Source organism: Astatotilapia calliptera, chromosome 3 (genome assembly GCF_900246225.1).
Source record: "Astatotilapia calliptera chromosome 3, fAstCal1.2, whole genome shotgun sequence".
Lineage (NCBI taxonomy): Eukaryota > Metazoa > Chordata > Actinopteri > Cichliformes > Cichlidae > Astatotilapia > Astatotilapia calliptera.
Window position 1 is genome coordinate 22,133,506 of NC_039304.1, and position 15,063 is coordinate 22,148,568.

Below are 15,063 nucleotides of genomic sequence, written 5' to 3' on the forward strand. Positions count from 1 at the left end.
TTGTCACCTCTTCCATTTTTTATTTTCTTCTATTTTAAATATGTTTTGTTTACATTTTTATATTCATTATATATTTTAATACATTTAAATTTGCTAGCTTACTATTTATTTTAGTTTATTGTTTAGATGAAGGCATGCAACTCCACCAATGGAGAAATTAATTAAATCATAATATTAATAATAATATAACATTCATTTTATTATACATGTATTTATTATTCATTATTATTTTAAAATATATTTTACATTTTCCACTTGTTTTATTTGGTTCTTTATGAGGATTGGAATGTGATTATTAGAAGTGGTAGTAATAATGTTAGCAAGTTTTACAAATGTACTTACTTTATTTTAATCTTTTAATTATAATTTATTCTGTGGTAATAGTGTATGATAGTATGTATGCATGTAAACTGGACTATAGTCCAGTGTAATATTTTTAAATACACTTTGGTTGTCCCTCTTTTACATTAAGGATTATAGCCTTAGTTTTTTTTTATTGTTCAGTTCAATTTTATTTGCAAAGCACCAACTCACAACAAGAGTAGCCTCCGGGTGCTTTATATTATAAGGTAAAGATCCAACAATACTAGAGAGAAAACCCCAACAATCAGATGGAGTTTTCTGCCTTTGGTGTCAGTGGAAAGAAAGAACTCCCTTTCAACAGGAAGAAACATTTTGCAGAACCAGGACCAGGAAAGGAAACAGGACAAAATGAAACACTAAATAATTGCTAATAATTTAATGCAGAGTTGTGTATAGACACATGGTTAATAGAAAAAGCCCATCATGGGAATCCCCTGGCAGTCTGAACCTATTGCAACATGACCAAGGGAGAATTCATTGTCACCTGATCAAGACCCAACTATATGTTTTATCAAAAAGGAAAGTTTTAAGCCTAATCTTAAAAGTGAAGAAGGTGCCCACCTTCTGAATCCAAACTGGGAGCTGGTTCCACAGAAGAGGGGCCTGAAAGCTACTACAGGAACTACAGCTAAACTACAGGAACAACAAGTACGTCTGATTATATCTGTGCTTACAGGATTTGCATACCGATGTATATTCTCAGGAATAATGTATGAGGTCAGCCTGAAAAAGAAACTTAAAATATGAATTGATGAAGAAAGAGGGAGCAAGAGTGTCCTTCTGACTTAGAGAATGTCATTACAGGAATTTAGCTTATAACCTACTGTGTGTGTTCAACGGTGGCACATGCTCCTGGAGAAATGCCTTTAATTACCCACAGCAACAGCGTGTAACTAAAAGGATCAGTTCAGGACATGAACAGCTAAAACGAAACATCTTTTAGGTCAGTGGGATGATGTTTGTTTGTGTGTTTGTCCAACGTTTCAGATCTAAAACTGAAAACATTCTTTTTTGGCAAAGATCATCATTATACAAATAACACACACTGAAGCAACACCTCTTCCTGTTTACATATGCATTAATTCAAATCCTAAAGAAGGTCCAGAGGTAATATTTACCCATGATTCAATGTTTTGTTTTGTTTTTTTCTTACACCTCTTACTGTAAAGCTTCCTGTACTACGAAGGCCCCACTCAGGTGTTTTACTGAGGATCCTTTTGCAAATTGCTCTGTTTTTGACCCATATTGCACACCGTCTGGAGTCTCAGGCGCTCCTGTAATGATTCCCATTAGTCATACACACGTGTAGATTATTTCACACACACACACACACACACACACACACACACACACACACACACACACACACACCTATGCTCTGTCAGCTGTTATGAGAAATATGCAAAACCGGTTAGAGTGTGTGAATTGAGATTGCTTTCCTCTCATTCTCTTCACAGTTTCCAAGATCTGCCAGATAAGACATCAGAGTTAATATTCAGCAAAGAGCTGGCTCATTTTCATATAGTGGCAAAACAGTTTTGTTTGCATGTGGCTTTAAACTCACAAAGAAAACAGAAACACACACACACAAACAGGCCTTTTCCCTACACCCCACTGCACTGCTGTGCGAGCCATCCACCCTCTGACACAAAAGCCACCATGCTGAGCCTCCTCCAGGTTTGGCTGCCTGTCAGTGCAGCGTGAAGCAGGTGCAGCGTTTGCACCTTCAGGTGACAAAGGCACTGCTCTCATTACAATCTCTGCATCTGAATATGAATCAGAAGGTGACCTAATGGCAGCGTCACAGCCGGGGCCGGCTGCCATCAGCTTGACGTCTCTCAACAGGCAGATTATCCCAGCTGTGATCGGAGCTTACAAAAACATTACGCGCTCGAAATGTTCACGACAGCCCGAGGATACGCACATAACTGCACTTTAATGAAAAATTTATAGAGCCATGTTTTGGCCCTTTTTTTTTTCTATTCCTAGATTATGCTGCATTCAGAGGATGTGGGACATCTCAAAACTCTTTGTAAATATTTAAAAGGCTTTAAAGCACACAGATATTATTTTTCTCACATTAAGATTTAATGATTAAAACACATATCTGTTCTTATATCGTACTTTTCAGTGTTTCTTTTTTAGCCAATATTAAGCAGGGAGTGCATGTTAAAGAGTTTGGACTTGTCATTAGTTCTCACTGGTTTTTGGGATAATCAGCTGATTTGCGTAAACACAGAGCACCCTCCCCTCCTCCCCTCTGCTCTTTTTAACAAGCTTCTGTCACCACCAGCACCTCCTGCCATTGATAAAGAGATTAGAATGGAGCAGATTAAAACATGGTCACGGGATAATCCCAGGTTACTTTTTACACAGCGGCCTAAATCTGCAAAGTCATCAAGTGACACTGTAAAGGCTCCAAAATCCAGTGTCACAGTCAATTAAGTCGACACCGTTTCTTATGCAACTTCAACTCCAGCTCCCATTTTACTGTACAGCAGCCATGTAGCTGTGCGGTGTGTGCATGCGGTGGAGAGGCGTTACACTCGTCTGTGTTTGTGACAGATTTAGTAACCACACCAGTGCATGCTATTATATCAGGCTGATTGGATTATTGCTAGAGATCTAAAATGATAAAAGTAGTTAAAAAGTGCTTATATTGTTTCTTTTGGCAAAAAAAAACATAACAAAAAATCCCCTTAAAATAGTAAGTTTATATAACACATATAAAACATTCACATTACATAAGCAGCACCAGTGATTATTGATTTGTCTATTTTTAGAATACACAGGAAGATTGCAAATAAACAGCCACACCTTGCATATTTCCCCCATGTGTTACAGGGAAGTGCTGAAAGAAGTCTGTGTGCATTTGCAAAGTTCCTAGTAAGTGAGGCAGAGTACAGCGACTGCAGACGCCGTGCCTGGATGGATGGCTCTGTCAGCAGTATCAAAGTCTTATTTCCTCTAAATGGCCCACTGAGAGTAACGTTTCAGTCACATCGGTGAAGGAGACATCCTCAAATGTCAGATTCAACACATTTACAGAACTGACCCTCTAAGCTGCTCTTCAGTAATAGCAGCCTATTAAGAAAGCTGTGGTCCTTTGTCCTCACACCTCTGCCGTAGTGGGAATGCTGGTGCTTTGCTGCCTTTCTCAGGATGGTTAAAGGATCTGATGTGAACAGGCTGTTGCTCCATGTGAGAAGCTGTGTACCAGTGACCGAGTCAGCATGAAGCTGCTGCAGTTATTTAGGTCACTGTGCTTCTCAGACGGTCAGCTGACCGTCATGTTCAGTACTCGTTTGCCTCCTAGCTGCAGAAACCTGAACTACATCCTACTCTCTGAGATTCAGACCTCATTTAGAAGTCTGAGCTGGCCCCTGCTGATGTGTGCTTCCCTGACCACCTTGGTCCAAGCTGATTTTATGTGACATATCTGCTGAAGATCTGAGGCAAACAGCTTTGTACTCTTATTCCATTCACTGTCGATGGAAAGCTCTTTTGACTCGGGTCCATCCAGGGTGATGGCTTTGGAAGCCCACATTAGTTCCTGGAGTACTTCTGAAAGGTTCCTGGGCTGCCGGCCAAGACAGCCATGTAGAACAGCCAATAGTCTGTTAATGCTAAAAATAAATTAGCAATAGAAACACCTCGAGGTGCTGCTCGATGGACCTTTAGATTTGCACTTTACCTGACTGTGAAGCACCAACCAAATACAATTGCATCGAACTTCTAATAGGAATATGTTAGAGGAATAAGTTGGTGAGATTAAGTAAAGATTTCTTGCTCTAAAAGTCATTTTTTTAAGCCTTCTTTCTGGGCCACTTGTGTTTAATAGCCAAAGTGGAGAATATATAAACATATCGGGCTCTTTTATCTTAGGTCTGAGCTTGTTTGGATATGGATATTCTGGCCAGGTAAACAGAAGTGATCAGAAGCAGCCTTAAAACTCAGAGGCAGGAATTTTGCAGCTTCAGTGGAAGCAAAGGCCTCACAGAGACAGTACAGGTCATTAAGGTTCAAAGTCTAAAGTCCCGATACTTCAGCTGACGCAGATGGGGAAAATGTCTTGCATTTTACCACCAGCGTGTAATCACACCTCCCCAAAGAGTGCAATGAAATGAAACAGAAACCTGGAGGCAGTAAGATTGTGAACTCGTGTTGTCACGTCATTTATTTACAAAAAACAGAAAAAAACATGGTTACTATGAAAAAAACAAAACAAAAACATAACCAAGACCTTAAAAAGTTCAACACAGAAAAATGCACCTTGCCACAGTCATGTGACACTGACTACATGAGACACGCCCACGCTGTTGATTTACGGTTTACTGTTAAAGCGCTAACAGATGATCGGTGCTGCAGTGTGCATCCTCTGAAATTCAAATCTGCCGCTTCCTCTTTCATTTCCTGCGGTGGACGACTCTCTCGCTGAGCTTCGTTTTGGTTCATCTCCTCTAGAACTTGAACTCTTTGTATTTCTTGGCGCCGCCTCGTGTGTCCTGCGGCTGGGCCTTCCTCTTTTTTTGCTGTTTGGCGACAAGGAAGAAAAAACGCAGGAGGAGGGGGAAACTATTAATATTCAAATGTCACCCCAAGGGAAAACCTAAGTGACTATTGACTTCCACTTTCCTTTAGGTTATAAACAGAACTCATTTACAGTAACACGCTGGTAATCGACACATCAGGTGTGTTGGTCATGAGATCAATGACGTGGGAACTAGTAATTTTTGACCTCTTAAACAAACACAATTGATTTTTTTTGCTTTGAACTCCTCTGCTATCTGCCTGCAACATTTCTTTAAAGTTTCCAGGAGCTGAGCGTGTAATTGGGGCAGAAATCAGCTACACAAAAACATTTGTGTGAAGGAAAAATGTTTTTAAAAAGCCACTAATTGTGTGTCTTAGTACCTTCTGTTTGGCTGCGTGCTCAGCCACCATGTCGCTGAAGTCCTCCTTCTCCACCTGAGCCTGCTGCTCTCTCACGTGCTCCTCGTACTTCTGCGTCATGGCCATCGGGTCCAGCTCCAACTCCTCCGGGGCCAGGGCTACCTCCACGCCCTGCGACTCCTGCCCTCCGCCAGCCTTACGACTGGCCATGGCCTGAGGAAAGCAGAGAGGTATTTAAGATTCAGCTAGAGTGGCAGAGGAGAACGGGAACGAAAAGAAAAATGGCTGTAATGTCATTTCATTTGGACACACTTCTCCTTACCGCTGACATTTCGTAAATGTGCGTCGAGGCCATCATAGCTGCTCCTACTGGGCCCGTTCGTCTTTCAGGGAGAACAGTGAACAGCTGTGGCGTCTCATTGCTGCAAAACAAGAACGTGTCAAACTAAGAAAAGCGCACGGTGCTTTAGAAACACAGAATAGTTCTAGCTTTTTCTAAATGAATGCTATTTCTATTAAAGTGTGGCATTAGACTTTATAACACTTAGAAAAATCGGAGTGGGTGTGATGACATTTTCTCCCTGCTGTTTACAGCAAAAGTGACTCATTTTTTTTTTTAGACAGTATCATTCATATAAATAAATATGAATGGGTCATTCCATGTCAGCTCCTCAAATGCCATCAAATACCAGGACAGTTTGTCTCTGGATGAAATCGTCTCTTTTTTCCTTATATTTAAGCTTTAATATCTGTGAAACCTTATTTGGACTGTTTTAAAGGATATTTAAACGTCCAAATATTTTACAGACCTCGATCATCCGTCATTCTTTGTTAGCTTTACAGAACTGTAGTACCGGAAGATTTCAAGGATCTAACTCCAATACTCTCAAAACTGGATGCTGGGAAAACATCTAAAAACACCCCAGTACTCACCCTTGAAATACTTTGAGCCAAAATGCACAATTTCTATTAAGAAGTGCATTTTTCACTTTTAGTTTTTTTGTTAATTTTTTTCTTTTTTTTTTTTTTAAAGATAAACCGTATGATCCAATGGTTAATAAAGAGGCACTGAGTGGAGCGACACTCACCCATCCATTGCCTCCTCGATCTTCTTCTTCCTCAGCTCGATCAGCTCCGGGGTCTCCATGCCGGCTGGTACTGATGAGAAGCCTCCCGGGGTGATCAACCCACTGAAACACACAAAGCGACACACAGCACACGGTGAGTTTATTGGTGAGCACAAACTTCAGAAAACGCCATACCGTCAAGCCTTGAGAAAGGTCTAAAAGCTGTGGGCACGCACGCACGCACCCTTCTGTTAGCAAAAAGCGAGGACATGAGATACGGACCAAATAACCCAGTCAAACACTAATGTGACTGGACACTTCCCGGCCCTGTTCTCAGGTCATTTACAGTCACACGCTAAATGAAAGAAATAGTTTTAAAGTTAATGTCGATCTCAGCACTGATGTCTGTCTGATACTTAAGCTTACACCTGACACATCTATAAAATGGATCCTTCGAAGTCTTTAGCTGCAAGGTTCATTTTTATTTTTGACATATCCCCAACATTAAAAACAGCTTTAGCCCGAAGCGCTGAGCCTCACACGCTCTGAGCTGAAAACACATGAACCCACTTTGAGCCAATAAATAAATGTGAGCAACTGCTGACTGAGATGTTTGTGGGCAGCCATGTTTGTGAGGTGCTACCTTTTTGATTTGCTTTACACTTCAGGGTAAGAAAACTCTAAATACGATTTAAGACTCATCTATTAATCATTATCAGCTTCTTGATTAAATCACTGACTGCACTGTGCACATTAAGCACCTGTCTGCTGGTGTGAAGAATCCGGTTTCATCTGGCTTCTCCTCGTCGCTCTCCTCCTCCTCCTCCTCCTCTGATGATTCCTCATCCGAGGGTTCTAGCTCGCCCCACGTTGTGTGGTCCACCTCTTCTTCCTCCGCCTTAGCCTAAATGCAGAAACATGTTAGTGTATTAGTCATCGTTAAGAGACGGCCATAATATGTGTAGCAATCGAAAACAAAAACCTAAACGGTGAAGACAAAAGACTTCAATTTGGATGAAATTCATACCAAGAAATGCACCAACAAACAATCATACACAAGAGTTACTGTTGGTGTAGGACTTAAAGTAACAGTATTTACACTTTTACATTGTTAAGAAGTTATTATGATGATTAGAATTATTTTTCTGAGGGTATATTGTGCACTCCTGACCTGGAAGTCTGCAGAATTGGTCCCGAACACGTCGCCGTAAAGGGGTTTGCCCATCTCGTCTACCGGGGGCTTCCCCCAGCCTCCGGCGTGATAACCAAAAGTACAGTTCTGATGAAGGGATGCAGATAAACAACATCAGGAAAAATGAGCAATAACTGATTCACTGACATATTTGTTAAACTGCTTTTTGGATATTTTGTTACCTCCGGGATGGGAGAGTTCAGTCCAGGGATCTTCAGGTTGGGATAGGAGGGAGGAGGTCCGTACCTCTGCATGGCTATCAACCAGGGAGGCGGCACCTTGTGGGCGTTCTGACGATGAAGACAAAGCAAAAATCCAAGTGAAATGCTCGCTCTGCTTCCTCAATTCGCTCCCCCTGTACTGATTGCATTTTCCAAGCTTAAAATATGCTCAGCATTCATTTGCGTGCCTGTTGGTGTTGCCTGCGACAAAAACACCGCCTGGATATATTTATATAATTGTCGTTACAGCAGCATTGTCCTCGTTACTGTGTCGGTGTAAACAAGTCCTGTCACGTCTTATCTGACACATTTATTCTCACAGCTTGTACATTCAACCACTTAACAGCAGTAACAGAGAGAGTGACATAATGAGATAGCAGGGAGAGTGATACTACAGAGCAGGACAGTAACAGCAAAACAAGAGCGGCTGATTTATTTCTGTCGCAACTGGAGCTTCATACAGTAGCTTTATATCACACTCTTATATAATTACAGAGTCTCATCACTGAGATCAAGATGAGCCCAAGAACACGATAAACAAAGACAGTATGAAGCTCTAAGATCACCAAGGCTCGGTTTCTGTTTATATGCGCTCAGATTTGTGTGTTTAAGAGAAACTGCAGTCAATTTAAAACACATTGGCTGTTTTTTTGTGATTTAGTTCATTAAATTTGCACAACGTTTGAACAACAGTGAAACTCACAGGTCCAACTGGCATGCCCAGAGCGATACGCAGCTCATCGGACAGATCTCCGGGTTTCTTCTCTTTCAGACGAGTTTCAAACTCTTTACCCTGTGGAGCCACAAAACACAAAGTAGGTCATGGAGCGTTAGCGCTCATAACGTCCCTTTGATAAATGTACCTACGTGGTTCTGAATACATGTGAGAAAAGCGAGAATTCTTGTACCTCATAGTAAAGGTCTCCGTGGATGGTGAGCTTGGGCTTGATTTGCCATTTGAAGAAAGCATCGTGGAGTTTCTGGTAGTCGATGTCGATCTTTCCCATCTTGGGACGAACCTTCTCTCTCATTTTGGTTTTCATAGTTTTGGCATCCTCCTGCGAGTGGACAGAAAAACAGAATTACTAATCATGCAGTATTATTTCTGCTAATGTTGACTCAGACCATCAGAAGAACACCCACCTTCTCCTGCAGAGCCTCCCTCATCTCCTGGATTCCCGTCCTCCTGATGAACTCGGGCAGCTCGAACGGCGGCTTCTCGATACCTCTCTTTCCCTGCAGATACTTTCGTTTGAAGCACCAGTGTCTGGGCACCGGCACCGTGTTCCTGGTGGCTTTTAAGTGCACGAGCAGCTTGGGCTCCTGAGCTGTCACATCGTGCATTTCCACCACATCTGGACGAGCCACCAACTGAAGCGAAGTGGCAGCAGGAGAAATAAAAAGTTATCATCTATTCAGAATCAGGCACGGACTTTTAGACTGAAAACACAAACCATATATTTTTTACCTGTTTGAGTTCAGCCACTGTCAGCCGGTTCATCCTCCTCAGCTTCTTCTTGGATAGTTTTGGGACATCCGGCCTGATTTCCTGCACATGAGAAACATTTCAGATGTTCAGCACATGAGCAGACAACTACTCGTACTTTTTGCTCCGCTCTCGTAAAAAATGGAGGTGTTCAAACATCATCACTGTCGTCACTGTCTTTCTTCTCCTCCTCAAATCCTTTTTTCCGCAGCACAGCCGTCTCGTTCTTCTCCGACTTATCGGGCTCCTTCTCCTTCTCTTTCTTCACATCATCAGTCAGCTAGAAGAAGACAAGGACAGACAGACTGCATTAGAGGTGGGGATCAAAGTGGATGCGCTTATATTCAACTATGTCTGCTGTAGTCACCTTAAACGCCTCAAAAATTCGCTTGAAGAAGATGTAGTTGGGGTCGTAAATCTCTGGCTCCTCTGTGACATACTCAATCTCCACCTCTTGCTCCTTCTCTTTGTCCTTCTCCTTGTCGCTGCTCTCCTTCTGCTGCTGCTCCGCTTGCTCCTTCTTCTCCTGCGCTCGCTTCTTCTTGCTCTTCTTTTTGCGGTTCCTGCGTTTGCGGTTTTTCTGAGGAAAAGTTTGGTTGACAAATTCAGAGACGGGACAAACAAAATTAAACAAAAACTGCCTCATAGTGGAGTCATTCATGCCGGGACCTACAAATCCTGTTTTTACAGTTTTGTTTGCTGGGTTGACAATTTTAAGTCGCGAGTGACAAATATCAAAGTCAATTCATCAAGCATGGACTCACAATGCTATGACTCTTAAAGGTGCTCATCTTAGATGCTTAAAAGAGGCTTACATCTTTTTTAGACATCTGGCTGTCGTCATCTGTCTCAGACATGGGCAATGCAGATGAATCCATATCTCCTCCCTCATCTTCGTCTTCATCCTCTTTTGAAAGATATACACATATATATGTATATAAAAAAAAACGTGGAGATCATACTGTAAAACTTCATTTTCCAATCAAACAAAAATATTTTTTTTTTGAATTGGACAACTTCAGACAATTATAGCTGGTCTTCCCAGTCCGTCACTACAGGACAAAACTGAATAAAAATACAAAGGTTTTTGGTTTAGCAGCAGTCTAACCAGATGACCGACCTATGGGATCAGTGAGTTGCTCCTGCCTGATCTCCTTCAGCTGGAGGATCTTCTCCAGAGCCTGAGGGATCTTGGGCCCAGTGACGCTCATCTCCTCGCTCTGCCAGCTCTGAAATTTACACCAGAAAAATGTGGGATTAGGGAAATTTTACGTGCACCGGTGTGTCTGAAAATAACAACAACAAAAACACCACTGTGTTTCAGCAAAACTTGGTACTAGAATGTTTGTATTAGACCACAATTTTGACTAATGCATGCATGTCTGGACACATAATACAAACAATGGTGGAAAAGGGGTCAAAGAATCTCATCTGGTCATGTATAATTAATCAACAGGTCAGCAGAGATTTTCAATATCTTTAAAAGAAACTTCGGAACAGTTTTCTGAGAAGACGAAGTAACGCTACATACGGGAAGGAGTGGTGGTTTACCTCTCTGTTGTCCTCTCCAGGAGGAGGCGGCACTCTGTGTTTCTGAACTGGTAACATGCTGACACCTGGAGGCAGAGGCCCTAAAACACACAGAATTATTATCAAACAAAAAACTCCTAAAATGTGCCGTTTCAGAAGAAAAAAAGAAATTAAAAAATGTATTTCAAATTCATTATATAACATTTCGTGTTATTTAAAACTCGCTTAAACTCACCTCTGATTGGAGTGACAGTGGGCATAGACCTGGGCTGCATCTTGGCCATCTCGTGCTGACGCTCCTGTTCCAGCAGCACTGCAGCCTGACGTACGAGGACGTACGAGGGGGACAGAAATGAATATGTTTATAATTTGCAGTAGCACAAAAGAGAAATTTTGCACACCATACAGGACCCACTATGCTGATTCATCTGTCACTCCCACTCCACTCTCCCTCATTTGTGAACGAGATACTTTAAAATTCTCCACTTGGGGCAGCAACTTGTTCCCACACCAAAGTGGTTTTTTCACCCTTTTCAACCACGCAGCTCCTCAAGAAAATATTTCAATTGAGAGTTTTTCATCCTCTTACCCTTTTCTGTTGCTCCAAAAGATCGTGTTCATCCATGACATGGGAATCGCCCTGAGAGAGCCACAAACAATAACAGCCAGTCAGTGAACACAATAGTGTGTTATTCTGATTTACACATGACATTACATTAAAGTCTTCAGGTCTTTTTTAAAATTGTGCTTTAAGTTATGATCACATCTCAGAATTTACTCCAGGGCTCTAGAGTGCGACCACATTTTTCAATGGTGTGACTAAAATAAATAAATAAATAAATAAAATTAAAAAAAAAGCGATATTGATTCATTAAATCCTGACTCGACTTTTGAATATGTGTTTTGCCAGAAACGCCAGGAGCTCAGGTTAAAGCTCACAAAACTATTTCAACAACCTCCAATCAGCAAATGAGAGCAGGTAAACGGATTCCACACAAAGGCGTAAACACCGAGCGGACCCGACGCATCAGAATCAGCTTTCTCTTTTTCGGCTTTCTCACTCGGCGACACGTACACGCCGTCGGGGCTGAAAGCAGACAGCTCACTGATTCTGATGCGTCTGTGATTTGCCACTTTGTGTTTACGTCTTTTTTGCGTTCGATTCTGAGCTGCAGATTTTGTCTTTCTCAAACCCAAATTCACTGAACCAGCAGCAAAAGAAGATCCAAACTACACTTCACATTTGATAAATCATCAGTAATCTTCTCTCACGTTTGCCGTTTTGTTTCCACCACGATAAACTCACTGTTGTTTACAGCGCTGTCGGACGCTGCCTTTTCTTTCTTTTTTAACTTAAATGACCTCGGACAAGAAAGCCTGATTTCTGCTGTTCAATACTGAAGACGTTTAAACTTTTTAAAACTATGCAAAATTACAGAATATTTTTAAGGTTATCTGCTATAAAAAGCCAGGCCAGGAAAATCTCCTTCATGTTTTTCTGAGTTTTATTCTCAGTTACTTTGACACAAAGGCATCTGCTGTGATGCTTACTCCTCTGATGAAGTCTCACAAGTGTCAGTACTGATAAATGATCAGAATTATAATATTTCTGACTGTCTGAGGCAAAATTGAATCGAATCGAATCAGCACCTTGTGAATCACAATCGAATGGATTGTAGAAAAAAGTGATGATACCCAGCCCTAGTGAGTAGCCTAGGCCGACAGAAGTGGATGTAGCTTTGGGTAATGACAAAAGATGAAAAGAACTATTGATTATTTTTTCTCTAAGTTAAGGCCTGATCCGTCTGAAATTGATAGCCAGTGCTCTGACACAGAGCCATCAATCTCTGAACGCTGAAAAAGCACAGTGTATCCAGAAAACACATTTTATGCAGCGATAAATGCACGGCCCAAGTGTCCCCCCTCTCTCTCTCAGAGGCCGAGATGATGATTAAGTTTAACATTGTCTACAATATTGCCAAAGAGTGCCAAAGCACTTTAAGCACAAGCACTTTTTCAGTAAAGTATTTTTCTTGTAGAACTGTGCTCCAAATAAAGAGTTAGGCACACCAGTGCAAACCTTGGCAAAAAGTTAGTCTAGAGCCCTGAACTCTACGCTTTGAATGCAAAGAAAAATGGCAAAAATGAGTGAAACATTAAACTTTAGGTCCAGCTATCCTCACCTGCTTGGCTCTCTCCTCTTGCTGTAACATCATGGCTGCTCTATGCTGAGCCATCTTCAGCTGATCATCCTGTGTGAGGCCAGGTGGTGGCAAACCAGAGTGGTCCATGCCCATGTGTATACCGGGTGGAGGGGGCCCGCTAGGAATCATGCTCATAGCTGGGATCATACCCATACCAGGAGGCATGGGGGGCATAGGCATTGGGGGCATGGCAGGGATACCTGGCATCTAGAGAGGAGGAAATACAGGAGACTGATGTAAATGTGAAGCGCGAAAGACTGAAGTGAACTTGTTTGTGTGACCATCTGAGTGAGATATTAAGGTGTTCAGTGAATTTCTGTTTCGGTAAATTGCTTCTTAGCACCATTTAGCAGAGGTCTACAAACAGACAAAACATACTCAACTGTAACACATTTGCAAGAGTGAAAACTTAAATAAAGGTACTTTCGTCTGCTCCGTTGAGTTAAAACAGCAGATAGCTCTATTATATTTGATTTAGTAGAAGCCCGCCCTGACAGAACGAGAAGCATGTCCTCCTAGAACGGGATCTTTTCCTTGTTAAGTAAATGTGTAACACTGTAAATTTTGCATACCTTGTCTATGAACTTGCTTTAGTTATTCACAGACTAAATCCTGAGGCCACTAAGGTGGAAGCCTTCTGCCTCCTGGCTATGCCAACGATTCTGATCTTAAAAACTGAACAGGATTGGTGACACAGGGCAGTGCTGCCTGAGTCCAGCACCGACTGGAAACGCATCAGACTAATTGTTGTGGACTAAGCTCTTGTGACACTTGTAGAGGAACCAAATGGCTTGTAAAAATGGGCCAAACACCCATTTTAATGAAGCAGCCCCATAGGACACTGCGAAGGACCAGGGTAAATGCCTTCTCAAAGTCCGCAAAACAAATAGCGGTAGACTGGATGGGCAAACTCACACACACCTCAAATATCCTTGAGAGGATAAAAAGCTGGTCCAGTGTTCAAAAATGGCAACCGTTAAACATGTAAATCAAAATATAGAAAAAACACTACACTGACATGTGGTTCACCATTGTATACTGCAGTATTAAACAGATATCAGCGTTTCCCTCCAAATTACCTGGGAGCCCATTTGTTTATCATCAGGTTTGCTGAGGAGAATCCCAGTCTGTGGAGGGACACGTACAAGACACAGTTTCTTTAATTTTAAAGAAAAGGTGGGGAGGTCAGAGAAACAGAGCTAGGATAGCTAGGATTTACTAATAACTTTTCCTCAGACTTTATTCAAGACTAGTCTAGCGTAGCCTGAAAGGTCATCAACAGTTAGAAAAAGCTTCATCACCATACCAAACAGCTGAGCGATGACCGGATAAAACTGAATTTAAACGGATTTACCTGCATCATGTAGCCCTTCAGTCTGTCAATCAACTCCTCTCTGGGACCTAAAGAGAGAAAGAATGAATCGGAAACAGCTGTTAAACAAGGTAGATATGAATCTAGGCTTGTAATATGTACACCAAAAATGTACCAGAACAACTCTGAGCGCATTTTAAAGTTGTGCAAAACTAGCTAACGCTGACCGCTTCGTATTAAAGTTAGCAAAGCAGCTAAACCGCTGCACTAGTTACAGAACTCATATTAAGGAAAATAGCTAACCAAATGGTCATAACTTTATCCAACTTGCATCACAGGGATTAAAATGTCACGTACTCGATTAATTAGTGCGTGAAATGAACTCAACAGAGTGTAAACATAACGCAGGCCTAGCTTAAACTCGTTGCAACGGAAGCATTGCGTTTTAACGCTACTAGCTAAAGTTAGCAACTGGCTAGCTGCCGATAGCCAAATACTGTCTATGTTAGTGCTCTACGCGGGTGTTCTTCTTACCCATGTTGGGTACTCCCAGCTCTGCCAGCTTGCCCTGAAGATCCGGGATGCTCCATGTATTCAGAGCTGCAATAGCACTCCCCAAATCGGACGGGAGAGAGTCAGTGCCCGGCGGTCCGTCGGATGCCATGTTGAGGTTAGCTCAATGGAACAACGGCGGCAGCGAAGCACACGCGAGAGCTTGGGAAAGACGCAATGCACCACGGGACGTGAAGTATGAAGAGAGATTTTTTCTTTTAATTCAATGCACACTTACCCCAA

The 15,063-nt window shown here is 41.9% G+C and overlaps 2 protein-coding genes across 2 annotated transcripts in view; one reads left to right on the forward strand and one right to left on the reverse strand.

The window, feature by feature from the left end:
• Window positions 1-4,512: 4,512 nt before the first annotated feature.
• sf3b2 (splicing factor 3b, subunit 2) lies at window positions 4,513-15,002 on the reverse strand. Its single transcript, XM_026162393.1, has 22 exons — window positions 14,803-15,002; window positions 14,311-14,357; window positions 14,036-14,083; window positions 12,936-13,163; window positions 11,342-11,392; window positions 10,988-11,072; window positions 10,774-10,853; window positions 10,343-10,451; window positions 10,038-10,129; window positions 9,590-9,802; window positions 9,380-9,502; window positions 9,205-9,285; window positions 8,880-9,107; window positions 8,645-8,794; window positions 8,440-8,529; window positions 7,698-7,805; window positions 7,495-7,602; window positions 7,085-7,227; window positions 6,345-6,446; window positions 5,579-5,678; window positions 5,278-5,469; window positions 4,513-4,895 (listed from the first exon to the last, which is right to left on the reverse strand). The coding sequence occupies exons 1-22, from the start codon at window positions 14,930-14,932 to the stop codon at window positions 4,824-4,826; spliced, it is 2,580 nt and encodes an 859-aa protein (XP_026018178.1). The 5' UTR covers window positions 14,933-15,002; the 3' UTR covers window positions 4,513-4,823.
• Window positions 14,376-15,063, forward strand: part of capn1 (calpain 1) — a 35,135-nt gene continuing 34,447 nt past the window's right edge. Inside the window, exon 1 of the mRNA XM_026162396.1 lies at window positions 14,376-14,399. The gene's annotated coding sequence lies outside the window, so the exon portion shown is untranslated. The remainder of the gene's footprint in view (window positions 14,400-15,063) is intronic.